The sequence below is a fragment of the Castor canadensis genome, chromosome 12 (genome assembly GCF_047511655.1).
Source record: "Castor canadensis chromosome 12, mCasCan1.hap1v2, whole genome shotgun sequence".
NCBI classification, from domain to species: Eukaryota; Metazoa; Chordata; class Mammalia; order Rodentia; family Castoridae; genus Castor; species Castor canadensis.
This window is the reverse complement of record NC_133397.1, coordinates 64809738-64834846: the sequence shown is the minus strand read 5'-3', so window position 1 is coordinate 64834846 and position 25109 is coordinate 64809738. Positions and strand designations below refer to the sequence as shown.

The window sequence follows — 25109 nt, the reverse complement described above, 5'->3', positions numbered from 1 at the left end:
GGGAATTGTAGTCCCTGTGGGACGCGAGTTCTCTGGCTGCCCAAGAGGCCGCGAGGCATGCTGGGACCGCTAGCCCTTCCGGGGCGCCTCCCGGACTTCGGGTCCTGGCACCCTGGCGGATAACCAAAGACTCCGCCTTCCCAGGAGCCCCTGCGGCCCGGCTCGAAGATGGCGGCGGAAAAGGTCCGGCTTCCCTGAAGCAGCTGCGATGGAGCCTCCCCCGACCCCGGGGCCGGAGCGCCTCTTTGACTCGCACCGGTAAGAGCTCGGGAAGGAACAGGCCGGCCTCCGCGCCCTCTCGGCCTTCCGCGCCTGATCACCTTGCCTCTCGCCACCAGGCTCCCGGGTGATGGCTTCCTGCTGCTTGCGCTGCTGCTCTACGCGCCCGTCGGGTTCTGCCTCCTCGTCCTGCGGCTGTTTCTCGGGATCCACGTTTTCCTGGTCAGCTGTGCGCTGCCAGACAGCGTACTTCGCAGGTTCGGACTCTGGAGCTGGTGGAGTGTCTGGGTTGGGCCCGGCCCGAGGCCGTCCAGTCAACCACCGTATGTGCCCCTAGGTTCGTTGTACGGACTATGTGTGCGGTGCTGGGGCTCGTGGCCCGGCAGGAGGACTCCGGACTCCGGGATCACCGCGTCAGAGTTCTCATTTCCAACCACGTGACACCTTTTGACCACAATATTGTCAACCTGCTCACCACCTGTAGCACCGTGAGTGGGGACGAGGTTGAGAGCGCCACCGGGTGGTTCCCTGTGCCCAAACTCAAGACTCCCTACCTCTGATGGCTCCGGTTTCTCTTGGGGGAATACTGAGCCTTACTCTTAACCCCACTACCTTACCCCACGTGACTTTTTCGCCCTCATTTCATACCATTCTTGCTTTCTCTTCTCCCTGTTCTCAGCCTCTACTCAATAGTCCTCCCAGCTTTGTGTGCTGGTCTCGGGGCTTCATGGAGATGGATAGGCAAGGGGAGTTGGTGGAATCACTCAAGAGATTCTGTGCTTCCACGAGGCTTCCCCCAACACCTCTGCTGCTCTTCCCCGAGGAGGAAGCCACCAATGGCCGAGTGGGGCTCCTACGCTTCAGGTGGGTAAGCGCAGGTATCTGGCTCCAACTGGGTAGGTGGTCAAGCTTGTGGGCCCTTGGATTTTTAGAACCTTTTCAGCCCCTGTGCCACTTCACCTCTAATTCATTTCCTTTCTGCCCACTTTTGGTTCTTTCCCAAGTCTCTTAATTCCTCCTTTTATCTGCTTATGCGGTTTGACAGTTTCCTGACAGGTATGCACTGCTAATTGATCTGACTGAACTTCTGTTCTACTCTCTTTTCTAGTTCTTGGCCATTTTCTATCCAGGACGTGGTGCAGCCTCTTGCTCTGCAAGTTCAGAGACCCCTGGTCTCTGTGGTGAGTGCATGTTGGACAGGGAATGTCAGGGTTTGGAGGGGAAATGTCCCACCCCTGACTCTGGCTTAGGCCTCACTTCATGCCCTCCCCTCAGACGGTGTCAGATGCCTCCTGGGTCTCAGAACTGCTGTGGTCACTTTTCGTCCCTTTCACGGTGTATCAAGTAAGGTACTAACTGTCCTCACTTTTTGGTGGCTGGGAAGAAGTTTATCTCAAGATCAAGGAAGTAGTGACCTTTGCCCTGTTTATAGATTTGTTAACATCAAGGTTCTACCTCGGAGATAACACTGTTGTCTCCCACCTGTACCACTACTGTTCCATTAAAAGAGGCATCAAAGTGGGAAAGAAATGACAGCCACTGTCCTGGGTGTCTTACCATGGCACTGGATTGTATTTTGCAGGTGGCTTCATCCTGTTCATCGCCAGCTGGGGGAGGGGAATGAGGAGTTTGCACTCCGTGTACAACAGGTGGTAGTGGACACAGGCAGGGTGGAGGTGGGGTTCCTCCTTAGGGAGGGGAGGAGGAAGGTTTGAGAGCTTGACCTTTGACCTTCTAATTTCCAATTCTCCCTAGCTTGTGGCCAAGGAATTGGGCCAGACAGGAACACGGCTCACTCCAGCAGACAAAGCAGAACACATGAAGCGACAAAGACACCCCAGATTGCACCCCCAGTCAGGTGTGTGGTGTCTATACACAATTTTCAGGGTTTTTTTTTGTTTTTGTTTTTCAGCCTACTATTTCTTCCCTATTCCTGTGCTAATCTGCCTCTCAGTCATCCTAGTTCTTGACTTAACCATATTTGTGACTTTTTTTTTTTTTTTTGTAGCCCAGTCTTTACCTTCCTCTCCTGGCCCTTCTCCTGATGTGCAGCTGGCAACTTTAGCTCAGAGAGTCAAGGAGGTTTTGCCCCATGTTCCTTTGAGTGTCATCCAGAGAGACTTGGGTATGGGAAAGGATGGCCTCATACAAAGTGACAGACAAGGGAGAAAAAGTGGGCTGTGACAGAAGAGGGTAAGGAGGGAATGGAATACTCTTCTATTCTCTTCCTTTCTTCCCAGCCAGGACTGGCTGTGTAGACTTGACCATCACTAATCTGCTTGAGGGGGCTGTAGCTTTCATGCCTGAAGACATCACTGAGGGAACTCAGTCCCTGCCTGCAGCCTCTGCCCCAAAGGTGAGACCCAGGAAGTAGTTAAGCCCAAGACTTAGGGTAGGTTGGGACAGTTTACCTACTCCCTCTCCCTGACTTCTCTTTTTGATCCTGAGACCCTAGCACAGTGCCTCTCTTACAAAGTAGGCATTCGATGGGTGTTTAATGCTGATGACTTCGCAAGCCCTCTGACATTGTGATCACCTCAGTTCCCCAGCTCTGGCCTGGTGACCCCTCAGCCCACAGCCCTAACATTTGCCAAGTCTTCCTGGGCCCGTCAGGAGAGCCTGCAGGAGCGCAAGCAGGCACTGTATGAATATGCAAGAAGGTGAGGGGTTAGAGGACAATGAGTAGAAAGCAGTAATTTGGAGAAGGGCATTATGGAGCTGATATGACAAAGCCCACATAATGTCTCTCCCTGTGTCCCACAGGAGATTCAGAGAGAGACAAGCCCAGGAGGCTGAATGAACTCAAAGGAACAGGATGGCACCCAGATCGCAGGACGGAGACTGGGGGCAGCCCTCACCCAACTCACAACTGGCCGGATGAGTGGGTGGTAAAAAGGGAAGGATGGGGCTCCCCCAATCTCGATTAAATTCAGGGTTTTCACTCAAGGTCTCTGTTGCTTCTCTGGGTTTCAAAAGCCTCTTGAACAGGCTCGTTTTCCTTGGTTGGAGGGTATGAGAATGAGGATCACCTTTTAGGATTGTGAAGGATGGTCAGAATGGAACAGTTTGAAAATATCTTCTCATGCCAAGAAATGAGTGATGCTAAAAAGTATAACTGAACTGAAGATAAGCAGCAACTGGATCCCAACTTGGGTGTTGAGCCCAAGTTTGTCATACTGCTGCTGCAAAACTACAAGTCCCAGAATGCCTTTCACAAACACAAACCTCTTATCAAGTTCACACATCATTGTGGTGACAGGAGCCTCCTATCCATGGGTTCCTGCTAGGTTAAATAAGGTGGAGCAAATAGCCACACCCTAAAAGCAAGCTCCAGGATTGGAGTTTGAGCCTGTGCCCAAGGTGGAGCCGGAACTTACCTTTGTACTTCAGGCCCTCAGTGTTTGTGGTGACTAGCTGGATGGGTCCAGACCTTGCTGCCATCCTGACACAGCACAGAGCTCCAAGCAGGTTTGAATACAAAATCCTTGTAGCCCCACTGTCCCCATCCCCTTCTCTGGGTATTTATTATTTTACCCTCGGTACCTTCTCACAGATTGCTCACCTAATTCTTGCTACCCCCAAGGACTCTTATGTTACTACCCAATTACAAACAGGGTAAAAGTCCACTTTTGATGGCCCCTTAGAAATACCCAGCACTTCCTTAGCAAGTAAGAAATGCTGGGAAGGAGCTGGGGGCATGGTTGAAATGTTAGCAAGCCTTCCTAGCAAGCAGAAGGCCTTGAGTTCAAACCCCAATACCACCAAAAAGAAATTCTGGATGGACCCTTGGGCAATAGCACCTGAAGGTAGAAGTTAGGGATCAGGGCTGAGGTGGGAAGATGGTGTCAATCATGAAATACAAGACCTTACTGGCTTCCCTGACTTCTGTAGGTCTTGCGGACAGCCCCCATGGCCTCTCTTAGGCTGGCAGAAGAGTCTAGCCCCAGTCCTGGGGAGTCTGAATTGGCTGTGAATCCCTTTGATGGGCTCCCCTTCTCTTCTCGCTACTATGAGCTGCTTGAGCAGCGCAGAGCCTTGCCCATCTGGGCTGCTCGTTTCATCTTCTTGGAGCATTTGGAGAGTAGCCCCAGTGGAGTGGTGTTGGTGTCTGGAGATCCTGGCTCTGGCAAAAGCACCCAGGTGGAGGTTGATTCTGAAGTAGAGAAAGGGAGGGGCTAAAGAATTGGTTTTTCCCTGGGTAAGGGATGGGCTACTTGGGGATATGGGGGAAGGTGGACAAAGATGGGTTAGACTGGTCCCATGATGTTGGCAAAGGACCAGGGAACTCCCCAAATAACAAGAGAGAAAACTAGCCATAGTTTTCAGCACCTCCAACTAAAGTCCTGCATCTCCCTGACTGGTTGTCCTTTCCTACCCCCAGATTCCTCAATGGTGTGCAGAGTTTGCTCTGGCCAGGGGATTCCAGAAGGGCCAGGTTACTGTCACTCAGCCCTACCCTCTGGCAGCCCTGAGCTTGGCTTTGCGAGTTGCTGATGAGATGGACCTGACCCTGGGTCATGAGGTTGGATACAGCATCCCTCAAGAGGACTGCACAGGGCCCAACACCATACTCAGGTGGGGCCCTCTGCAGGCCTGACCCAAATGAAACTCCCCTCACCACAAAAGCAAGCCCAGTTGCCTGCCATCTCACCACACCCTCTTTCAACTTAACTTGCTCTTTAAGTCATGCACAGTGCAACTGCCTAATTAAGCTCCTGAACCCCAGCCATGGGCCTCAGACATTCAACTTCATCCTCACCACAAAAATCTCACTTCTCAGCTAGAGTATAAATTTGTGGACCAAGTGTCCTCAGAGGGGTTGTAGAGTCAACAGTTATGGGTCCATAGGCTCAGAAAGTCAGTCACTGACCACTATCAAAATCCAAGTCCCAGCTCGGTGCCAGTGTCGCACACCTGTAATCCTAGCTACTCAGGAGGCAGAGATCAGGAGGATTTCTGTTCAAAGTCAGCCTGGGAAAATAGTTTGCAAGACCTTATCTTGGAAAATACCTAACCCAAAAAAGGGCTGGCAGAGTGGCTCAAGTGGTAGAGTGCCTGCCTAGCAAGCATGAGGCCCTGAGTTCAAACCCCAGTACCGCCACACACACCAGAAAAAAAAAAAATCCAGATCCCTTGAGGAGAATCCTGGACTTCAGGGGCTGTTCAGTGTCCACTACCAATGTTAACAGGTTCTGCTGGGACAGGCTGCTTCTGCAGGAATTGGCCTCAACCCGGGGTACTGGAACCTGGAGTGTGCTGGTGCTGGATGAGGCTCAGGAGCGGTCAGTGGCCTCAGATTCACTTCAGGGGCTGCTTCGAGATGCCAGACTGGGAAACCTTCCAGGGGACCCTAGAGTGGTTGTGGTTACTGACTCAGCCCTTGAACCTAAGCTCCAAGCCTTCTGGGACAACCCGCCCATTGTGCATGTACCCAGAGAGCATGGTGGTAGTCCCACCCCTATCTACAAGGACAAAGTCCCTACCAATCGGGTGGAAGCTGCCTGCCAAGCTGTGCTTGATTTGTGTTGGAAGGAGGCTCCAGGAGATGTGCTGGTGTACCTGCCCAGTGAGGAGGTAAAAAAAAAAAAAAAATTGCAAAAGTAGGCACTGATATATATACTACCTTCCTGTCCTAGGAGTGGGTGTAATGCATTTTAGGAACAATGGAGTGCTAGTATGTACTCTCTGGCGAAGAATCCAAGATTCCAGGATAAAGATTTGCCATCCACGTTTTCATTCTTATAATGCAGAAATTCGTGGCTCAGTGAACTCCTGAAATTGTAACATTCCCAAATTTATAAGTATGTGCATTTTTTCAGAGGGAAGGGCCATAGCTTTCATCAGTTTTTCTGAGGTCTATAACCTCCCCACCCACTCAAAGGTGAGAATTGCCCTAATGCCCCACCCCTCTCCTCAGGAAATTTCCTTGTGCTGTGAATCCCTGTCCAAGGAGGTGGGGACCCTCGCTCTCCCAGGGGCTCCACCACGGGTGCTGCCCCTTCACCCAGGCTGTGGTCAAGCCGTTCAGGCTATATATGAAGACACAGACACAGGTGCCCGGAAGGTTGTGATCACTCATTGGCTGGCTGACTTCTCCTTCTCCCTCCCTTCCATCCGACATGTCATTGACTCAGGACTGGAGCTTCGCAGTGTGAGTGAGAGAAATGAGGGGGTGTGGGACCTAAGACAAAAATGGCCCATTCTGATCTGTCTTTACCTTGATTGGGGGTGGTGGGTGACAGGTTTACAGTCCTCGGATCCGAGCAGAATCCCAAGTGTTGAGACCAATTAGCAAGTGTCAGGCAAAGGCAAGACAACTGCGGGCACGAGGGTGTCCACCAGGTAAGAGCCTTTGCCCTCAGATTAAGCATCAGAAGAGTCACAGCACACAAGCCCTGAAAAAGCTACTTCCCCTGGTCTTTCTCCCCTCAGGATCCTGCCTCTGCCTATATCCTAAATCCATCCTAGAACTAGAGGCTCCACCACTGCCTCACCCCAGAGTATGTGAAGAGAATCTGAGCCCTCTGGTGTTATTACTAAAGAGGAGACAGATTGCAGAGCCGGGGCAGTGCCACTTTCTGGACCGGCCTGGTGAGAACCCATCCTGCCCAAGTGCAGCCCTCTATCACTCAGCTCAGAACTCACATCCTGTAAGCCCTGTTTCCTCCCCAGCACCAGAAGCACTGATGCAGGCCCTGGAAGACTTAGACTATCTGGCAGCCTTGGATGATAATGGGAACTTGTCAGACCTGGGAGTCATCCTGTCAGAGATCCCCCTGCCACCTGAGCTGGCCAAAGCCCTGCTCGCCTCCTGCGAGTTTGACTGTGTGGATGAGATGCTCACCCTCGCTGCCATGCTCACTGGTATATTTATAGCTTTAAACTACATGGGGGTTGGGAATTATACTACTTGTTAGTTGAGAGTTTTTGGTTTGGGTTTTAGTTTATGCAGTGCTGGGGGTCTTGTACATGCTAGGCAAATGCTCTGCCACTGAGCTATACCACAGCCCCTCATAAGTATAAATCACTGCCATGAATCAGTAGCTTTTGTAACCACTTCAGCCTTTCCCCTTGTGTTTCTATGCTCCTATGGCTAGCCCTTTCTTCTCTGCTCTTGTCCCCACCCTCACAGTGCCTAGAGAACCAGACCTAATCACCTATCCCTCTCTTGTCTCTGTAGCCTTTTCTCTCTGCTCCTTCTTGCCCATCAACATGCTTAAATCTCACCCATCTGTTTTTACTAAAAGCCACACAGCTCTACTCCTCAACCCTACCTTCCTCCCTTCAGTTATAAACATAATTGCTATCCCATCCTATATAATGCATTGCTCACCCACTGCATCTCAACTTAAAAACCACATACTGCTGAAATGGCTTTGAGCTCACTGTGATATTCCAGAAACCTAACCCAGTGGACATTTTTGAGCCTTTATTCATGAACTTTTGACATCCAAGTGCTCACCAATCCCACTTTAAAACTGTCTTCTCATTATGCCTCGGTGATGCCACTTCTTGTAGCTTTTTGTTTATTTGGGGGTTTTGGGGGGGAGGTGGGATTTTGAGACAGGTTCTCACCATGTAGCCCAGGCTGATCTTGAATTTGAGATCTTCCTGCCTCAGCCTACTGAGTGCTGGTATTACAGGCCTGTACCACCATCCCCAGCCTACTGGGGATGAGTTTTCAACCTACTTCTCTGACCATTCCCTTCATCTTTTCCTTGGACTCCATTGTCTGCTTGTCCATTGTAAATTAGTTCTCAGGTTCTATCCTTGGCCTTTTGTCTTGTCTCTCATTCCCTGAACTTTCAGTAAATTCATTATGCCCATTGTTTAAAGCACTGCCTTTATACTTAAAATTCCCAAACTTTGTACCTTGTATCTCTCTGCCAGTACCATTCCTCTAGATTGTAGGAAGATGGGGAGGGGGAGTTGAAAGAGGAGATGAATGGGAGAGGGAGAAGGAAAGAGATCCAACTCCTGATGAATAATTCTGCTAGAATAGTACTTCAACTCAGAACTGAACATAAGCACTCTATTAACCTAATCCTCTCACCTCCATTACCACGAAATCTCTTCCTCTCTCTGAATCAGTTTCATTTTTATCTCCTTAATGTCTTTTTTTTTTTCTAATTCATCTGCTTTTTGGCTACTCACTGCCAGTGTCAATGTTAGATTTTCCATTATTGCTCATCTGGATTCCATTGGTAGTCTCTGAGCTAGTCATGTAAAGGTTTCCAAACACATGAACTCTTACTTAAAAACTCCTCTTTGACTGGGGGTGTGGCTCAAGTGGTAGAGCACCTGCCTAGCAAGCACAAGGTTCCAAGTTCAAACCCCAGTGCCACCAAAAACAAAATAAAGAACTTTTCAATAGTTATTCTTCACAAGACAGAATGTAAAATCCTTTACACAGCACATCTGGTCTCTCATGACCTAACTGATACCTACCTTCAGCTTTATTTTCTGTCATTCTGCCACAGGTAAGTCACTCCACCCAACCCAGGTCACTTGCAGTTCCCCCAAAATGCCATGCCATTAACTTTTGTGCCATGTTGTTCCCACAGTCTCAAATATTCCCCTGCCCCTTTTCCACTGAGCTAATTCAAACTTCAAAATTTGACTCAAAGGTCCTCATCCTTTTCTCTCATTCACCTTATTGCTACAGCCCACTACAGCCCAAAGCCTGAAACCATCAAGTCTGCTTATTTGCTGTTCTCTTTCACTAGACTCTAATCTCCTTGAGGCAGAAGCTTTCATTTGCAGCCATCCCTCAGTATACATGGGAGATTGGTTCCTGGACCCTATATAGATTCCAAAATCTGCTGGTGCTTAAATCTCTCATATAGTGTTTATATATAACCTATGGACAGCCCCCTGTATGTCTTAAATCATCTCATCTCTAGAGTACTTATGATACCTAATACATTGGTATACTATATGGTTTAAAGAATAATGACAAAGGGAAAGTTTGTACATATTTGGTACAGATGCAATTTTTCTGAATATTTTCAATCAACAGCTGGTTGAATCCACAGATACAGAACCCACGGATAGGAAGGGCTGACTGTTTTTATCCTCAAAGTCTAATAAAGTACAGAGCACCTAGAATTTACCACTCCTTTTGAATAAAGTTCCCAAAGGAACACTCCTACTTTTTCAATATTCCACCTGTGCTACCATCCTTTCTCATCCCCCAAACCACCTTCCTCTCTTCTCCCTGCAGCTTCCCCTGGATTTACTCAACCTCCACTCTGTGCAGAAGAAGCTGCCCTACGTCGGGCCCTGGAACATGCAGATGGTGACCATAGCTCTCTGATCCAGGTTTATGAAGCCTTTATACAAAGCAAGTGTCCCACTCTGTACCCACTTATAGAATCCCAGATTTTCCAAAAGGGGAAGTGGTATGCAATCAGCTGACAGATCTCTGTGCCCAGGAAGAGGAAGGTTTTGACTGGCAGTTACATTCTTCCAGGGGTCTCAAGAATTTTAGTTGTGACTAGTCTCTTTCCTCTCCCAGGTGGAGCAGATGAGTCTTGGTGCCGGGCTCGGGGTCTAAACTGGGCAGCTTTGTGCTACGCCCGCAAACTTCGGGGAGAGCTACTAGAACTCATGCGAAGAATTGAACTTCCCTTGTCACAACCAGCCTTTGGCTCTGAGCAGAATCGCAGAAACCTTCAGAAAGCACTGGTGTCAGGATACTTCCTCAAGGTTAGGGGAAGGGGTTCGGTGAGGGTGATTAAAAAAAAAGCAAAATTCAGAGAGAACAAATAGTAGGTAGCCTCTGAAATCTGGGTTCAGGTGACCATTCAAAAGAACCTTTAGAACCAGGAAAGACTTTTTCCCCTGAGTCTTTGGGGAACAAAGAGTTATGGAAAATGCCATATGGTAAAGTAGGGACCAGACAACACCCAGAGATAATGCTTTGCTATTAAAACTCTTACCACCCTTGCTAATTCTTTTTCCTATTCTCTGCCTCTTCCCTCTTATTTATTCTTTAAATATCTTTCTCTTTCAATGAGGTGGCCCGAGACACAGATGGGACTGGAAATTACCTACTCCTAACCCATAAGCATGTGGCCCAGCTCTCTTCATACTGCTGCTACCGAAACCGCCGGGCTCCAGCCAAACCACCATCATGGGTGCTATACCACAGTTTCTCCATATCCAAAGACAACTGCCTTTCCATTGTTTCTGAGATTCAACCTCAGATGTGAGTTCCCTGGCACCCACTGCCCATTCCTCTCTCTGGGAGCAAAACAAAAGCTGAGGAGTTAGAAAGACTTAAAAAGAGATCTTAGTGGTTTGTAGTAACATGATTTGAAGAGAGAGGGCTTGTCGCAGGGATTGCAGAAAGAGAAGATACAGGTCATCTAATTATGACTCTCTCCTTCAGGCTGGTGGAATTGGCCCCTCCATATTTCCTGAGTAACTTGCCCCCCAGTGAGAGCAGAGACCTCCTGAACCAGCTGAGGGAAGGAATGGCAGACTCATCAACAGAGAGTGAATCTTTCTCCCCCCAACAGTTCAGAGATGCCTGCATCCTGCAGTGACCACCTGCTTAAAGAATGAAGCTGAGCTCATCTGTGGCATTAGATCTCTCTCAGACTAGCACCAAGGCAGCCAGTCAGATTTAGAAGCACAAAGACCCAAGAAAAGGTGGGCTGGGAGAGAAGGGAATGAAGTGAGCAACAATCTAGGACAGGACCCTTTCCTTAGCCTGGTCCTGTGTATTGTGGGAGTAAAATGCTCTGCTCCACCAACTTATGCCAAACTCATCCTTGTACCCTCTTTTGGTCTATAAAAGATTTATGTATGATACCAAATTTGATTTTGGTTCTGCAATATCCACGAGTCAGAGATGACACTGTATCAAAGATCCAGGGTCAATTCCTGTAGCTATAGCCTCTTGCCTGGCTCCCACCTCCAAACCTTTTTGCTATGACTGACATAGCTGTCACTGTCCAGAAGATGAGTAGTCTGGCTACAGTTAGTCTCTGGCCCTGCTTCTCTTCCCTCTGTCACAATGTTCTGCCCTGTGGGGGAAGAAAAAATGAGGGTGCTAGAAGAATTAGACAAAACCTTCTCTTTTGGTGGCTTGCACCTGTAATCCTACCTACTCAAGAGGCAGAAATTAGGAGGATTGCAGTTCGAAGTAAAACCAGGCAAAGAGTTTGTGAGACCCTATCTGGAAAAAATCCATCGCAAAAAAAGGGCTGGTGGAGTAGCTCAAGGTTTAGGCCCTGAGTTCAAGCCCTGGTACTACCAAAAATAATTTTAAAAAATAATAAGTAAACCTGAAGGCTATTGCAACCATCCCCTAATTCAACTCACCATCAACAAGCTTCCTAGCAGCCTCTGGACCTCCCACAAGTTGAAGTCTTTCCAGCAACTTAAGGGACACCATGCTTTTCTTTCTTTCTGGCTCGGCACTCCCTCCTGTTCTGCCCCTAAACTATTAATTTTGGTATCCTCTATCATCTTGCACATTGTAAATGTTTTTGTAGAATTTCGTGGAAATGTTTAGTCCTTAGAACTCTCCTTTTCTCCTCAGAGTTCCCTGCCTTGGGAATTCTATTTGTTCTCATCATTCCATCTATCTCCACCTCCATGTGGATGTCAGCTGATTTCCCTCAAAGGTACTTTTTCAGAATCTCTATGTCTAACATTTAGTTTTGCCTAGAGAGTTAATCAAGCTACAGCTGTCTCAATTTCCCCTTCATCATCAGCACCACTGATTTCCTGATACTCAACATTTCCAATCTTGAAATTATCTTTGATTTTTTTTTAGGATTGCCAATTTTGAAGTATTTCCCAAATTCTGCTTACCCCACAGACAGATTTTCTTCCTAGATTGTACCTTTCATCGAGTATTTAAGTATCCAGTCTTACCTACAGCCCAGGCACATTGTGAAGCTCAAGTGGAAAGATGTGGCCAGCAGGTTGAACACATACGACAACATGGGACACAGTCAAGAAGAAGTCCTTAGCGATTATTTTACAATTGAAGGATAGAATGCCCAGCGTGGACAGCCTTCTCATAATCAGCCAGATTCTCACGTTCTAGCACCTATTCCATTACTCCGCTGCCCCGGGTGTCTTCCTTCCTTCACTCCTTTAGTACATACCTAGAGAGCACCAACTTCAGCCGCCTGCCCTTTCTCCGCACCTTGTGTAGTGTAATGTAATGCTGCTGGTGCTCACAGTACCCCAGCGGGAAGCCTACTCACTTCAGAATCCGAAGTCCCTCTGGAGAGCACTTCCCATTGGCCAGCCCATCCCCCTACACTTCATTGCCTGTAAGTCCCGCCCTTTCACACCCCAGGATCCAGTGGTTGCTTAACAACCATTCTAAGAAAAATGGCGGGAAAGGCCACGTCTAAGTGCTCTTGGCATCCATGCGCGCGCAATGAGGGACTGGGGGCCCGCTGGTGGCTGGGGAGCTCTCCACCATAGTCTCAAAAGACCTTCAAATCCTCATACGCTCGGCTGCCACAAGGCCGAGGGCGCAGGCAGCCACGCGCTTTACATCCCCAGGCAGACGCTCACTCCGCCGGGGTACAGAGAAGAGCGTTCAGTCGATTGTGCAGGCAGGCGTAGCTCACACCACCGAGGCGAGCCCGGACACGGAAGCCACTTTGTTGTCCTCGGCCCAGGGCTGCAGGTTCTGTAGCGCGAAGAGTGACGAGTTGTGCAAGCAGAGGGGGTCCGGGGGCAGCGGCGGCCGAAGAGGCCGCGGTAGTGCGTCCTGCTGCAGGTGCAGGAGCAGCCGGCCCGCGCGGTGCCGCTCCGCCTCGCGCTCCTCTGCAGTCTGGCGCCTGGCGGGCGGAGATGCGGGGTCAACAAGACCGCCCCTACCCACCCCACGTCTCACCGCCACTTAGCCAGGCCCCACGGGCCCCAGTCCGCCCTCGCCGCGCCTCACCGCCACTTGGTGCGTCGATTCTGGAACCAGGTCTTGACCTGTGCGTCGGTCATGCGCAAGGCCTTGGCCAGAGCCGCCCTCTCGGCAGAGGCCAGGTACTTCTGCCTCAGGAAGCGCCGCTCCAGCTCCAGCACCTGCGAGCGGGAAAAGGACGTGCGCGGCTTCTTCCGCTTCGGAGGGGTCCGGTTTTGGTAGGGGTGGCCTATCCGGCGCGTCCCAGAGAAAGGCGACAGCGCGGCTAAAGGGAGGAAGAATAGAGCAAGGCTGGGTTTGGGGGTAGTCCAAGGTATCGCTGAGAAGAAAGCCCTGGATCTTACCCCTGCCCCAGGCCCGGCCCAAGGCGTCAGCAGAGGCCTAAAGACAAGAAAGGGCCCCAGAATAACGGCCCTCCCCGCGGTGTGTACAGTGGAACTGTAGAGGGGGGTGCGGGCACCGACGGCAGCTCCCTCCCCATTCTTTGCCTCTCATCTGCAGGACCAAGAGATGCGGGTTGGGGAGGATCTCCTGGGATCATCTGAGGTGAGGTTTGAAAAGGATCTGGACTTGGAACAGAAAGATGAGGAAACAGGGTCAGCGTGGGGCAAGACGCTGAAAAGGTTGGACAACCTCACCCGTGAGCCTGTCCTTGGCAAAGCGGCGGCCGCTGTCCATCCAGGGGAAGGTGAGTCCCGCCAGGCCCCCGGCGCCGCCCAAACCCGAGGGCCCAGGCACGGCAGGGGCGCCACCCGCGGGCGGTGGCACCGGCAGCGGGCGGTGCGCAGGAACGCGGATCACGCCACCCGGACCCACTCCTGAGCCGCTGGACAACGGGGCCAGTGAACCTGCAGGACCATAGCCCGAGGTTCCATGAAATCCACCCGGGAACGCCGCACTCTCTCCATGGCTCTGGCCCGCACGACCCGGGCCTAGGCCGACCCCTAGGGGTTCGGGGCCGCTCAGGATCTGATCGATGCCGAAGCTGATTGGCTCGTGGTGTGGAAGGTTGTGTGGAGCCAGCACCGCCGGCTCCATGGGTCCAGACCAGGGAGGACCGCAGGAGGTTCCGTAGTTAGGAAGGGTGTCTCGGACAGCTCCGGGAGCCCAGTGGTGGCTCGATCCAGACATCGGCTTCAGGGGCCCGCGGGGCTGGCCACAGCCGGGCGCCGGGGCCCCCGCAACGGCAGCATCCCAGTGCACCGGGAGCAGCCGCGCGGGTACTCGCCCGTGCCGGGCGTCCGCGCAGGGACTTGCATCCCGGAGGAGCGTGGCCGGCCGGGGCCCCAGGAGCTCCCTTCCTGGCGCTGAAGTGCAGATGGACGATAGGCTGCAGAGGCCGCTGCCCGGGTCCCGGGTGGAGAGGGTTGTCCAGCTCCAGCAGGGGCAGTGACTGACAGATCAGCCCCCGGTGGGTAGTGGGGGCTCAGGGTAGGGCAGGGGCGGGGCCCGGCTGTTAAAGGGGAAGAGATGCCTGTTTGTGCCAAGCACCGGCCGGGATGTGCGGGGCGGAGACAGAGGAGGGTTGAGGGTGTTAGGCACCAGGCTCAGCGCGGGAGGGGCCAAAGCGTGGGTAGCTGAGTCAGCCGAGATGCTCACCGCGCCTACATCCTTGCGGGCCTCCTTCTTTGAGCTGCCTTTTTTCACCGGCTTCCTCCGCAGGTGCCTAGCCCCCCAGCCCCCAATCTTCGCCTCCCGATGGGTTCTGCTTTCTAACTCCTGGATTCGTTGTGGCCCCTACCAAAGTGCTCTTTAAGACCAAATCTCGTTATGGCTTCCCGGCTGCGTAAGAAGCGGCTGGAGAACGGCAATCGGCGATCTGGAGTCCAGGAAAAGGACAGGTGTGGGAAAGGGATGGAAGGGCGCTTTCGGCGAGCTAGGGTGGAGAACAACCAGTCAGGACTCGTGATCCTGGTGTGCCTCCTGGCCTCTCCTTTAGAGTTCCCAGCCTCGTCCGCGCACGCTAGTAATTGTTGCCCTGATTCTTAGAATTTCGATTTTCCGAAATCGCTGATCCGTGGCTCAAAGGGGTCAAATGGGGCACGAGTGCACGGGGCTCCCAACACAGGTTTCTGCACCCTATTCTGCGCCTAGGAAGTCTATTCCCACACACTCTCCCCCTCTCAAAGGCCCAGAGGACGACAGGCAACACGTGGGATTCGCTGAGGCCTTGGGAGGATCCCGGCCTCCTCGTTTTCCATGGACACTTCATCCCACCCAAGCCCCAGAAAATGCGCCTTGGAGTGTGCCAGAGAAGGGAGGTGGGGAAAGGCTGACCTTGTGACCTCTGGCCGCGGATCGCGGAGCTGGGAGTGTGTGAACTCTGCATCTATCCCCGGGATGGGACCCCTGCCGGGCGGGCCCCTGAGCCTTAGACCCGCCCTCGCCGCCACCCTGCCCGGTGCAGGCCGCCATAATCAGGTTAGCTGGGCCGGAATTACATTACCTTCCCCAGCCCGCCCCGGCCCTGGGGGGGGCCCTGGCGCCTCCGAGCCGGTGAGACTGGGCTCCGGGAGGAGGGCGCTCCTGCCATCCCGCAGCGGGTGGGCACCGACAAGCAGTTCAGCCTGCCCCAGACACGTAGTGGCCAAAGGAACCCGCCCAGATGTGCCAGGCCTGGACCCTCACCCCCAGCGCTCTCCAGTGCTTAGCTCCACACTGTCGGCTTCCCGCATGAACCGAAATGCCTTCTAAGTCTGTACTAGATGGATCTTCCTGGGCGCACCGATCTTCCAATTCATTCTCCAGGATCCCCTGGGAAAGACTCCCCCTCCTTTCTCCGAGCAGATGGGCTGGCAGCCTGGCGCCTGGGGCAGGGTTGAGGGGGTCTTTTCCCTCCTGGGAACCAGGAATGATATTTGGGCATCTGGGCAGGAAGATAAAGAGTGGGCTTTCTCCTCACCCAAAGCCACCAGCTCTCCAGTGTTCTTGGAAGCCTCAGTCTGAGGGAGATGACCAAGGAGACATTAATAATATGTGATAACCTCCCCCACTTTGGCTACCTCTATCATCAGCCCTTCTTCAGCCATGCTCACAACCCTTTCTGAAACAGTGTGGGGCTCTGCCAATTTGGCAGCTGTGCTTTTATGTGGTGGAGAAACAGACATCATCACCTCCCCTACCCTCCACAGAAACCCTCTCCTTTTCTCAGCAGCAGAGGGAGGCAAAACCTTCAGACCTAGCACAGGCTAGGCTCCACCCATTGGGAACCCAGAGCCTGAGACAGCAGAGAAAGGAAACCTCTGAGGTGGGCTGGCCTGCATGTTAGGAGTGTGCCAGTCCCTTTCTCTGCTCAGGATAGTGGTGGAGTGAGGGAGAGTAAGAATATAACAGAGTAGCAGTGGAGAGTAATTACAACCCAGCTGAATAAATCCTTGAACTAATCAGTGTAACAGGGTGCAGACCTGGCTCACTGTGTATCCCCACTTTTTTCAGTGGCACCGATGGCACTGACATCCAGAAATGGTCCAACTGACTTTTTGAGGGGAATCTTCACAAACGCATTTGGGGAGTTAAAGAAAAAAAAATTTTACTGCCCCACTTCAAGAACAGAGGGCATCCAGTTCTGTCATCCACAAGCCTAGGAACTCTTTTCATGACTCTACCTCTGATTCTCAGGGAATTGATGGTCCTGTTAATTCAAATTGAAGATGGAGGCACTATGGTGAGCACCTCATCACACACACCACTTTGGATCTGTCTCACAATGCCCTATGTGTCTGTGTCTCCTAAGTCTTTAGATCGTCAAGCTTGTAGGTTCACAGGGAACAGCCTCACTTCAGGCCTCAGCTCCTGCTCCTTCCCTTCCTTCCTGTTGTTAGTTCTTCTTTCAAGATGGTCTCTACTCCTCCATCATCATTTCTCTCATCAGCTTAGTTCCTACTCCCAACTGTCTAACATCTTTAGCATATGGACAGACTCTTTGCCTGGCTCCTCATGAAAAATTATGTTTTTCTTCTTCTTTTTACTGCCCATTCATGCCCAGTTCATCGTGTGTTCTTGGTTTAACCCAGTGCAAGCCAGTTTTCTTACACTGACTTGTTCTTGAAGAGCTCCAGTATCTGGTGTTCCTTCTTCAGGACTTTTCTGACATGTTCTACTTTGTTGATCACCAACTGTTTCTTGAAATGTCCTTTCTTTGGGCTTCTGTAATTGTCTTAATCTACATTCTTGATCTTTCACTGTTACTGTGATGACTTTTCTCTCCACTGACTTTGCTTCTACTGAAGACTGTGAGCATTCTTCAGAGCTCAGACTTCAGCTTTCCTTTTATCTGTACATCTGTTCAGGTTTCATCTATTCCAACAGTCCCAACTCTCACATCCACCCAGACAACTCTGACACTTAACACTTCAGTACCACCCCTCTCTTAACCTTCTGGCCATCCCCATTCATCTTTCCTGCAGCCACCTAAAGTCCAACAGGCTGGAGGATATGCTCACATCCCAATCTTTTCTTTCACCAAATCAGACCCATGGGTACTTCCTTCTATTATACTTTCCTTTGAAGTTTCAAATGCAACCCCTCCTAAAAACCTAATCCTGGCTGTCACAACCATCACGTGGATTTATTCATTTGTTCAGAAAATTTTAACATGCATTATGTGCACTGTGTGCCTGGCACTGGAGATACATCTGTGGAAATAGTAAGGGTGAAGAAAACCTACCAACTCTGAAAAGCTTACATTCTAGTGGTAAAGGTAGATGAAAATTAGCAAAATACAATAAATACATAATAGAAAAAGATATATTAAAAAATAATAAACCCAGGCATGATGGTACATGCCTGTAATCCCAGCAATCTGGAAGTCTGAGGTGGGAAGACCATGAGTACCAGGCCAACCTGGGCAACACAGTGAGACCCGCATTTCAGAAAAATGATAATAATAAATGCTAACAATGATAATAAATGCTAAGAATAAAAATAAAGGAAATGAAAGATTATTTATCCAGAGTGATCACAGAAGCCTCATGGAATGAGGACTTAAAAGAAGGAGAGAGCCATTTGGATATCCAGCATTTCAAGTTGGGGACACAGAAGGAGCGTATTCTGGTGTCTGTGGAACAGTGAGGGGTTCATTGGGGTCACAGAGACTATTCAGGGCCTTGCGGACCATTATAAGGACATTGACCTTTATTCTGACTGCAAAGGGAAACTATTAGAGGTTTATTTTTTATGTTTCTTTTGTGGCACTAGTGGTGAACCCATGGACTGGTGCAAGCACTCTACTACTGAGCTATATATCACCAGCCCTAACGAAAGGTTTCCAATAGAAAAAAAAGAAGAAACAACCTGATTTTTTTTGTCAATTTTATTTTCAACAGCTTTGTTGACATACAATAAACTGCAAATATATATTAAAGTGACAATTTGATCATTCTTTTCATACAAATAACCCATTATACTATCACACAGTCAAAATAATAACCATATTCATCAAAAGCTTTCTCTGTATTTTTGATTCATAATTGATCAGAATTAGTTTGAGCTGCTGTGGGGAGGACAGGTTAAAGAAAAGCAAAGTTGAATACAAGAAAAGCAGTCAAGAAGACACTGAAATCAGAGGAGATGATGGTGTCTTGGACCAGGGGAGTTAAGCCATGGCTGTTTATATGAAATGGGGTTTGAACTCAGGGCCTCACCTTGCTAGGCAGGTGCTCTACCACTTGAGCCACTCCTTCCAGCCCTTTTTTTTTTTGTGTTGGGTTTTTCATAACTTTTGCTGCTTATCCACTGCAATTTATTTTGAAGAGAAACGGACATTTTGTTCTATTCATAGGGTAACACACACACACCTGCTTAGCTCTCTACTGCCCTCAGGGTAAAAATCCCAACTTCTTTAGTCCCCGATTCTATCACTACCTTTCAAATCCACACCTTGACCTCCTTCCTGTCCTCTGGTGGGTCCCCTCCATTCTGCATTTCTTATTTCCACCACACTTCCACCTACTGCTCCACTTCCCAATCGTGGGCACACAAAGTCCCGATTTCTCCAGAAAGCCTGTCAGAAGAGGTCTCCACTGGTATCTCATCCTTCTCCGATCTCTAATTGCACTAGGTGTTAACATTTCATAGTAAACTTATTCTCCTTTAAACTTCACTGAAGGAACTCAGGGATGGCGGTGTACAAGCCCTCGGGACCCCTGCGTCATCCCCAAGTGCGGGGCTGGGCCTATGCTACTGCAGGCGCTCATTGCCCAAGCGTGTGCGGCAGTGTCCTAGTCGTCCTCCCCTCCTCCTTCTGCATCTGCTCTGCATTAGTCTGTCCCAGGCCTCCGCAGGCGCCGATGATTAAATCATCATCATTAACCAGGGCCTGCCCCCCCATCCCCGGCAGCAGGGGGAGTGTGGGGGGGTGGTACGATCACTACCAAGTCCCTGAGGGTCTCTCCCTCTCCACCCCACCCTACCCCACCCCGAAACCCTTCCCGAGGCTCCGCAAAGCCGGGAGAAACTCCCGCCGCGGAGCCGTGAGAAGGCCCTCCATCTGGGTAAAACTCCGTAACGCGGACACGTCAGCCGACTAGGACGACATTGCTAAAAGAGGACCCAGGAGGGGCTCCTTCAGCGGAGTCGTCGTCACAGGAGACAGACGTCCCTGTGCAGTAGCCGGCGGTGATCGCTCAGCCTTTTGGGGTAGAGGGGGCAGTCTTTCGCAGGCTCAAAAGTTAGTCCCGAGGTCGGGTAGGGTCTGTTACGAGGACTCCTACAGGAGGTCGAAGAGATAGGACCCTTCCCCACACACACCACCCCCCCAACTCCCTAATTACGGATTGAGGAGGGGGAGGGGCCAGTGGGGCTCAGGTGAGTACACGGGGGAGAAAGGGACATGGGCGGGGCCTTACAGAGGGTGAGCGAATCCGAAAAGACCTAGGCCCGCGTTGCTGGGAGACAAGTCCCGCCCCGCAGGCGGCACCGGAAGTGGCAGGCCGGGATCAGCCTTTAAGATGGCGTCTCCTCAGGGGGGCCAGATTGCGATCGCAATGAGGCTTCGGAACCAGCTCCAGTCAGTGTACAAGATGGATCCACTACGGAACGAGGTGCAGGGGCAGCAGGGTTACTGCTGTGATCCGCTAGCGGTGCGAACTGGGGAGAGCTAGGGGACAGGCGGTGGCTGGCCAAGTGCCCAATGCGCCTGCGCATAGACAGGGTGTCTGGTACGCATGCGCGATTGTGGTTGAGTTGCCAAACTTCGGGCTAGAACGCCTGCGCATTGTGCAGCCAACGTCGTGTAGTCTCCCTTGGGAAAGGAGGGTGAGGCGAGTCCTCGTGAAGGGAGTCCCCGCAGTGCGCGGAGCCCTCTGCTGGGCGGAGGGGGAGTGCCAGCCCCCGGGAGTTAATCCCCTTCTGACAGTGCCTTCGGGACTTGACGGTGGAGTCTGATGAAAGAGAGGACTCCCGAGCTGGGAAGGTGCACAACGTAGGGTGGGATGGGGTGGGGGTGAGGGATGGATGATTGGTAACAGAGGGTGTGTCCGCAGGAGGAGGTCCGAGTAAAGATCAAAGATCTCAATGAGCACATTGTTTGCTGCTTGTGCGCTGGCTACTTCGTGGATGCCACCACCATCACAGAGTGTCTTCATACTTGTGAGTGCCCTGGATCTTGCCTGTTTCTTTTAGTCCCCTAGTGCTCACCAAGTTGACCAGCCTCTGTGGTGTTTGCTCCACCCATCCCATGAATTGGGTTCCCAGAAAGCCTGACAGTCTGTTTTTTTCTTCTTGCAGTCTGCAAGAGTTGTATTGTGAAGTACCTCCAAACGAGCAAGTACTGCCCCATGTGCAACATTAAGATCCACGAGACACAACCGTTGCTCAACCTCAAACTGGACCGGGTCATGCAGGACATCGTGTACAAGCTAGTGCCTGGCTTACAAGACAGTGAGTGATCAAGTTGACTTGGGGGTGGGGGTGGCTCTAGCATGTCAGCTATAGGTGACAAGGGTTTGGGTAGTACTCATACAGGTAAAGAGGTCACAGCCAAAGGAAGAAAGAGGGCTAATACTTTATTCCCATACTTCACCCCCTTCTAGGTGAAGAGAAACGGATTCGAGAATTCTACCAGTCCCGAGGCTTGGACAGGGTCACCCAGCCCAGTGGGGAAGGTATGTCCTTTGCAATGGGAGGGTAAAGCAAAACCTTCAGAGCATTCCTTTTGCCCAGTTTTGTTCTCTGTGGAACCTGTACCAGCCTCCTCAGTACCCCATTTTTCTCAGAGCCAGCCTTGAGCAACCTTGGCCTCCCCTTCAGCAGCTTTGACCACTCTAAAGCCCACTATTATCGCTATGATGAACAGCTGAGCCTATGCCTGGAGCGGCTAAGGTGAGAGGCAGGGCAGGGGTCCTGTGAGGTGACTGTGCTGATGATCAAGAGAGAGGGAGGGGCCTTGGGGAGAGGTCAAGCAGTGAGGAAGTATCTGTTCCCTTGAAGAGCATATAGCATGGCTTTGCAGAGAGGAGAGAAGGAACGATGGGGCTTCCCTAACCTGTGTCTGTTTCTCCCCAGTTCTGGCAAAGACAAGAATAAAAACGTCCTGCAGGTGAGAGGGAAGACCTCTTTAAGGAGACCTCCCTCCCAATAACCCTTCCCTCATTCACCTTGTCTCTTCCCTTCCTTCCCTGCCCCTAGAACAAGTATGTCCGATGTTCTGTTAGAGCTGAAGTACGCCATCTCCGGAGGGTCCTTTGTCACCGCCTGATGCTAAATCCACAGCATGTGAGTAATCTCACTCAGTTTTTGAGGGAGCAGGGACTGAAAAGGGAGGGACTAAGTCTAGAGTGAACCAGGATAGCTCTGGACCAAGATGAGAGTTCCTAAAACTGTGTTCTCATATCCCTCCTAGGTACAGCTCCTTTTTGACAATGAAGTTCTCCCTGATCACATGACAATGAAGCAGATATGGCTGTCCCGCTGGTTCGGCAAGGTATACCAGGGCCAAGGCAATCTCCAGGGCAAGGGTGGGCTGAGGGACCCTTCACAGAATAAAGATGCCCACTGACTACTTCTTCCCATTGTTCTCTCCTTAGCCATCCCCATTGCTTTTACAATACAGTGTGAAAGAGAAGAGGAGGTAGGGGGCCAAGCTCCCACCCATTCCTTTCCCCTTTCCTTCCCAGATATTTATGTGAAATTAACTGTGGCTTTATTTTTTGAAATAAAAGCTTTTAAAAAGCATCTCGGGATGGGGATGTAGTTCAGTGATAAAATGCCTGCCTAATGTGTGAGGATTCAAACTCCAACACCACACAAACAAAAAAAAAACTTCTTCCCTTCTTCTTCTTTGTCCTTTCTACCACACATTCAGGCTTTGTCCTGTGTCCTGCTTCCCTGAAAAATCCTCTACATACCATTGTGAAGAGGGGCCTCTCCTCTATCACCAAGCACCCTTGATGTCTTGCCATAGAAGAGGGGTAGAGCACCCATTAAGTGAAACTCAGAAACTGAGCTAACCGAAACCCAGCCACCTACACCAGCCTGCCCTTCTTGGTGAAGGAAAGCTTCTGGAAGGTAGTTCTGAACTGCAGCATATGGTGCTGGCCTAAGTGGAAGCATCCTAATTCAGTATGGGGAGAGGAGGGCTAGGCTTGAGCAGTGGCTACTGCAGGACTGAAGAAGATAAGTGATATTTAAAGGAGAATTCAAAGAATGCACTCTGGTTCTCTAACTTGGAAACAGAGAAGAGGGAAGAATGTAAAAAAAAAAAAAACCACAAAAAACGGGGGGGGGGGGGCACAGGAACAGTTGGAGTTTGGGACCTGGGTCCCCATATAGGCACCTTGGTGATTGGGTCTAGGTAAAACCAGGATAAAGAACCTGTAGCTGAGGAGGAGAAGGAGCTGATTGTGGAAGAGAACAAATGTAAGCGGCAAGGCACTGGCTCCACAGATTGAATCAGCTAGCATTCCTTATTTTGTATAAGCACATCAATGCACGTTTGTCTGTGGTAATAAACCCAGCCAGTGTCCATGTTCTATAGGCCTGTAAGTGGGGAAGCCAAAAACTTGCCCAACTGGAATGGTACTTCAGAGGCCAAAGCAAAAACTTCCTAAGGGAAGCACTGGAGCTACATGGGAATCTAGGACTGGTGGGATGGAGCAGGCTGGCTGAAGTCTGACTTAAAGGGGGTCTTGGCGCATAATGGCCCATGAAAGGTGGAAGATAGCTTGCTTCCATGGATGGAGGCCCAAGGCATAGTCCAAGACTGTTGGACCTGGCTCGACTAGTGGAGTAAAGAGGCCCAAGGCATAGTCCAAGACTGTTGGACCTGGCTCGACCGGTGGAGTAAAAACCTGAGCTCTCTTCTGGAGCTTTTGCTGCTTCAGTTACTGCCTGGAAATCTGTCACACCTTGCTGATGAATGTAGAGAGGGCTGGCGCGCTTTGAGAGCACTCTGAAAGAGTGAGTGGGGCAGGCAACTAAGACCCTGGTAGAAACACCCACGTAGCCACCAGCCTGGGTATAATTCATGACCCAGTCTCCAAGATCCCTAAAGTTTTCCCTATTCAGGGCCTCGAGTCTGGAATGCGCCTCTCCTTGAAGCTCCTCTCAACTCCTCTAGGAAATCCTCCCCCACTCCAAATCCGAGCTGCTTCCCGCACCTTTGAGCCTGCCTAGACACCCGCACGCGTCTTGAGGTTTTGGTGAAGTATATACATCCCAGAGCTCCCCAGTCCCTTCTGAATTTAAACCCTGAGGGGTCCGCGGCCTCCACCAACACGCTGCCTTCCCCTTGCCCCGCGCTGTTTTCACGGAGTTTGTGAGCCAACAGGCATTTTCTAGAAGTGACAGGGGAGTGGTGCACTCTGGGATCATTTCGGGGCCTTGCAGCTGCGGGAACTGGGGAGCAGTCTGGCTGGGTCTCCATAGTTCCTCTGGTTAGGGCTTGGGTGCCAACCCGGCCACATCCAGATCCGGCCTTAAAGATCAGAGGCCCGGGGCTGGTGAAGTGGCTCAAGTGGTAGGGTGCCTGCCTAGCAAGCACGAGGCCTTAAGTTCAAACCCCAGTATAGCCAAAAAAGATTAGAGGCCCGCAGACCTGAGCTCTAAGCTTTGGGATGAGTTCTTTAATGACACATGCCTGGAGGTTAAGGAGCAGCGGATGGCGCTCAGGCTTGGATCTGGGATGAAGCGATTGCTGCGTCTCCGCCCAGCTCCGCCCTTTTGCGAGTCACAGCCTTCGTTTTGTCCATCAGCGCAGTGGTGGCGGCAGCTGCCGTGCGTCTCCCTGGGTAGCTGATGCTGGCCAGCTGCGGACTCCGCGCTGCTTGCCTTCGGCCTGTAGGTCCATTTCCCCTTCCCTGTCCGACCCTGAGGTAATTCAGGTCTTGACCTGTGCCAGGGCAGAATCACCACGCCCACGGTTCTCGGACTCCTGAACGCAGAACGCGCCGAAACTCAGCATTCTTTGGAGTCCAAAGAGACCCAGCATCAGCTCCGAGGTGCAGCACGCCGGGCCTCTCCGCACTTGTGGGAAGAAGTCTCAGTCTCCCCTGCAGGGCCAAACCCGCCCCTGACCCTGCCTACTTGTGGTTTTCGTTGGTTCACACTCTACCTGGAGAGGGGCACCCCGCCTTTGGCACAGAAGAGTACTGGTCTCTCTTTCAGCTTGGCCAGTCTCTCCCAAGATGTGAGGGGAGGGAGATTGGAAAAGGACTTTCGTAGAACTTGGAGCAGAGAGGGTCTGAGTATGCCGCCGCTCCTCTCATCCCAGCCGGCATACCCAGGGGACGGCGGTGGGCGTGCACCGTCCTGTGTGAACCAACTGACAGAGCCGAAAAGAGTTCACAGACCCGCGGCTCCAAAGCCGTGAAACTACAATTTAAGTGTCTGAAGCAGGTCACTCCGCAGTAACATTTTCTGAAAGAGAAAACAATCCCAAAAGTGGGCGAGATGGGCTGACAATGTATTTTCCTGCCTAAATTCCAGTCTTTCGCACTCTGGTTCATGGATTTTCCCTAAGTGTGGGGAAGAGAAGGGCAAGAGCATATCTGAGATTGTT

At 51.2% G+C, this 25109-nt stretch overlaps 4 protein-coding genes across 11 annotated transcripts; 3 read left to right on the top strand and 1 right to left on the bottom strand.

Moving 5' to 3' along the window:
• The first annotated feature begins 68 nt into the window (after positions 1-68).
• On the top strand, positions 69-3165 carry Aup1 (AUP1 lipid droplet regulating VLDL assembly factor). 3 transcript variants are annotated; one of them, XM_020173048.2, is made up of 12 exons: positions 76-258; positions 339-476; positions 557-707; positions 899-1083; positions 1328-1400; positions 1495-1568; positions 1802-1868; positions 1975-2077; positions 2228-2344; positions 2460-2575; positions 2761-2879; positions 2983-3165. In XM_020173048.2, the coding sequence occupies exons 1-12, from the start codon at positions 209-211 to the stop codon at positions 3017-3019; spliced, it is 1230 nt and encodes a 409-aa protein (XP_020028637.1). In that variant the 5' UTR covers positions 76-208; the 3' UTR covers positions 3020-3165. The 3 variants fall into 3 exon arrangements, with proteins under 3 accessions (XP_073906164.1, XP_073906165.1, XP_020028637.1); XM_074050063.1 differs by lacking the exon at positions 2983-3165 and having other exon boundaries at positions 69-258; positions 2699-2833; XM_074050064.1 differs by lacking the exon at positions 2983-3165 and having other exon boundaries at positions 71-258; positions 2696-2810.
• A 125-nt stretch (positions 3166-3290) lies between these two features.
• Dqx1 (DEAQ-box RNA dependent ATPase 1) lies at positions 3291-11056 on the top strand. Of its 3 annotated transcripts, none has more exons than XM_074050057.1 (12): positions 3291-3687; positions 4111-4359; positions 4601-4794; positions 5409-5793; positions 6137-6370; positions 6462-6561; positions 6652-6810; positions 6892-7083; positions 9443-9562; positions 9737-9927; positions 10239-10429; positions 10743-11056. In XM_074050057.1, exons 2-12 carry the CDS (start codon positions 4129-4131, stop codon positions 10786-10788), a joined length of 2043 nt encoding a protein of 680 aa, XP_073906158.1. In that variant the 5' UTR covers positions 3291-3687; positions 4111-4128; the 3' UTR covers positions 10789-11056. The 3 variants fall into 3 exon arrangements, with proteins under 3 accessions (XP_073906158.1, XP_020028602.2, XP_073906159.1); XM_020173013.2 differs by having other exon boundaries at positions 3314-3687; positions 10613-11055; XM_074050058.1 differs by lacking the exon at positions 4111-4359 and having other exon boundaries at positions 3314-3687; positions 10613-11055.
• Positions 11057-12003: 947 nt separating this feature from the next.
• Tlx2 (T cell leukemia homeobox 2) lies at positions 12004-14280 on the bottom strand. Its single transcript, XM_020173015.2, has 3 exons — positions 13753-14280; positions 13142-13379; positions 12004-13034 (listed from the first exon to the last, which is right to left on the bottom strand). Exons 1-3 carry the CDS (start codon positions 14243-14245, stop codon positions 12818-12820), a joined length of 948 nt encoding a protein of 315 aa, XP_020028604.1. The 5' UTR covers positions 14246-14280; the 3' UTR covers positions 12004-12817.
• A 5672-nt stretch (positions 14281-19952) lies between these two features.
• Pcgf1 (polycomb group ring finger 1) lies at positions 19953-22285 on the top strand. Of its 4 annotated transcripts, none has more exons than XM_074050053.1 (9): positions 19958-20193; positions 20596-20701; positions 20840-20992; positions 21145-21216; positions 21328-21433; positions 21617-21650; positions 21740-21826; positions 21954-22034; positions 22138-22285. In XM_074050053.1, exons 1-9 carry the CDS (start codon positions 20062-20064, stop codon positions 22183-22185), a joined length of 819 nt encoding a protein of 272 aa, XP_073906154.1. In that variant the 5' UTR covers positions 19958-20061; the 3' UTR covers positions 22186-22285. The 4 variants fall into 4 exon arrangements, with proteins under 4 accessions (XP_073906153.1, XP_073906154.1, XP_020028600.2 ...); XM_020173012.2 differs by having other exon boundaries at positions 19969-20154; XM_074050052.1 differs by lacking the exon at positions 22138-22285 and having other exon boundaries at positions 19953-20193; positions 21954-22112.
• The last annotated feature ends 2824 nt before the right edge of the window (positions 22286-25109 follow it).

What these genes read in the sequence shown, in the direction of transcription:
- Aup1 (XM_020173048.2), top strand. Translation starts at nt 209, where the DNA reads ATGGAGCCTCCCCCGACCCCGGGGCCGGAGCGCCTCTTTGACTCGCAC. An exon ending in TTGCACTCCGTGTACAACAG is followed by an intron (nt 1,869 to 1,974) that starts GTGGTAGTGGAC and finishes AATTCTCCCTAG; the next exon opens with CTTGTGGCCAAGGAATTGGG. An exon ending in CAGATTGCACCCCCAGTCAG is followed by an intron (nt 2,078 to 2,227) that starts GTGTGTGGTGTC and finishes TTTTTTTTGTAG; the next exon opens with CCCAGTCTTTACCTTCCTCT.
- Dqx1 (XM_020173013.2), top strand. Translation starts at nt 4,129, where the DNA reads ATGGCCTCTCTTAGGCTGGCAGAAGAGTCTAGCCCCAGTCCTGGGGAG. An exon ending in TGTACCTGCCCAGTGAGGAG is followed by an intron (nt 5,794 to 6,136) that starts GTAAAAAAAAAA and finishes CCCTCTCCTCAG; the next exon opens with GAAATTTCCTTGTGCTGTGA. An exon ending in TGTCAGGATACTTCCTCAAG is followed by an intron (nt 9,928 to 10,238) that starts GTTAGGGGAAGG and finishes TCTTTCAATGAG; the next exon opens with GTGGCCCGAGACACAGATGG.
- Tlx2 (XM_020173015.2), bottom strand. Translation starts at nt 14,245, where the DNA reads ATGTCTGGATCGAGCCACCACTGGGCTCCCGGAGCTGTCCGAGACACC. An exon ending in TGCCAAGGACAGGCTCACGG is followed by an intron (nt 13,380 to 13,752) that starts GTGAGGTTGTCC and finishes TCCTCCCTTTAG; the next exon opens with CCGCGCTGTCGCCTTTCTCT. An exon ending in AATCGACGCACCAAGTGGCG is followed by an intron (nt 13,035 to 13,141) that starts GTGAGGCGCGGC and finishes TCCGCCCGCCAG; the next exon opens with GCGCCAGACTGCAGAGGAGC.
- Pcgf1 (XM_074050052.1), top strand. Translation starts at nt 20,062, where the DNA reads ATGGCGTCTCCTCAGGGGGGCCAGATTGCGATCGCAATGAGGCTTCGG. An exon ending in CACAGAGTGTCTTCATACTT is followed by an intron (nt 20,702 to 20,839) that starts GTGAGTGCCCTG and finishes TTCTTCTTGCAG; the next exon opens with TCTGCAAGAGTTGTATTGTG. An exon ending in CACCCAGCCCAGTGGGGAAG is followed by an intron (nt 21,217 to 21,327) that starts GTATGTCCTTTG and finishes CATTTTTCTCAG; the next exon opens with AGCCAGCCTTGAGCAACCTT.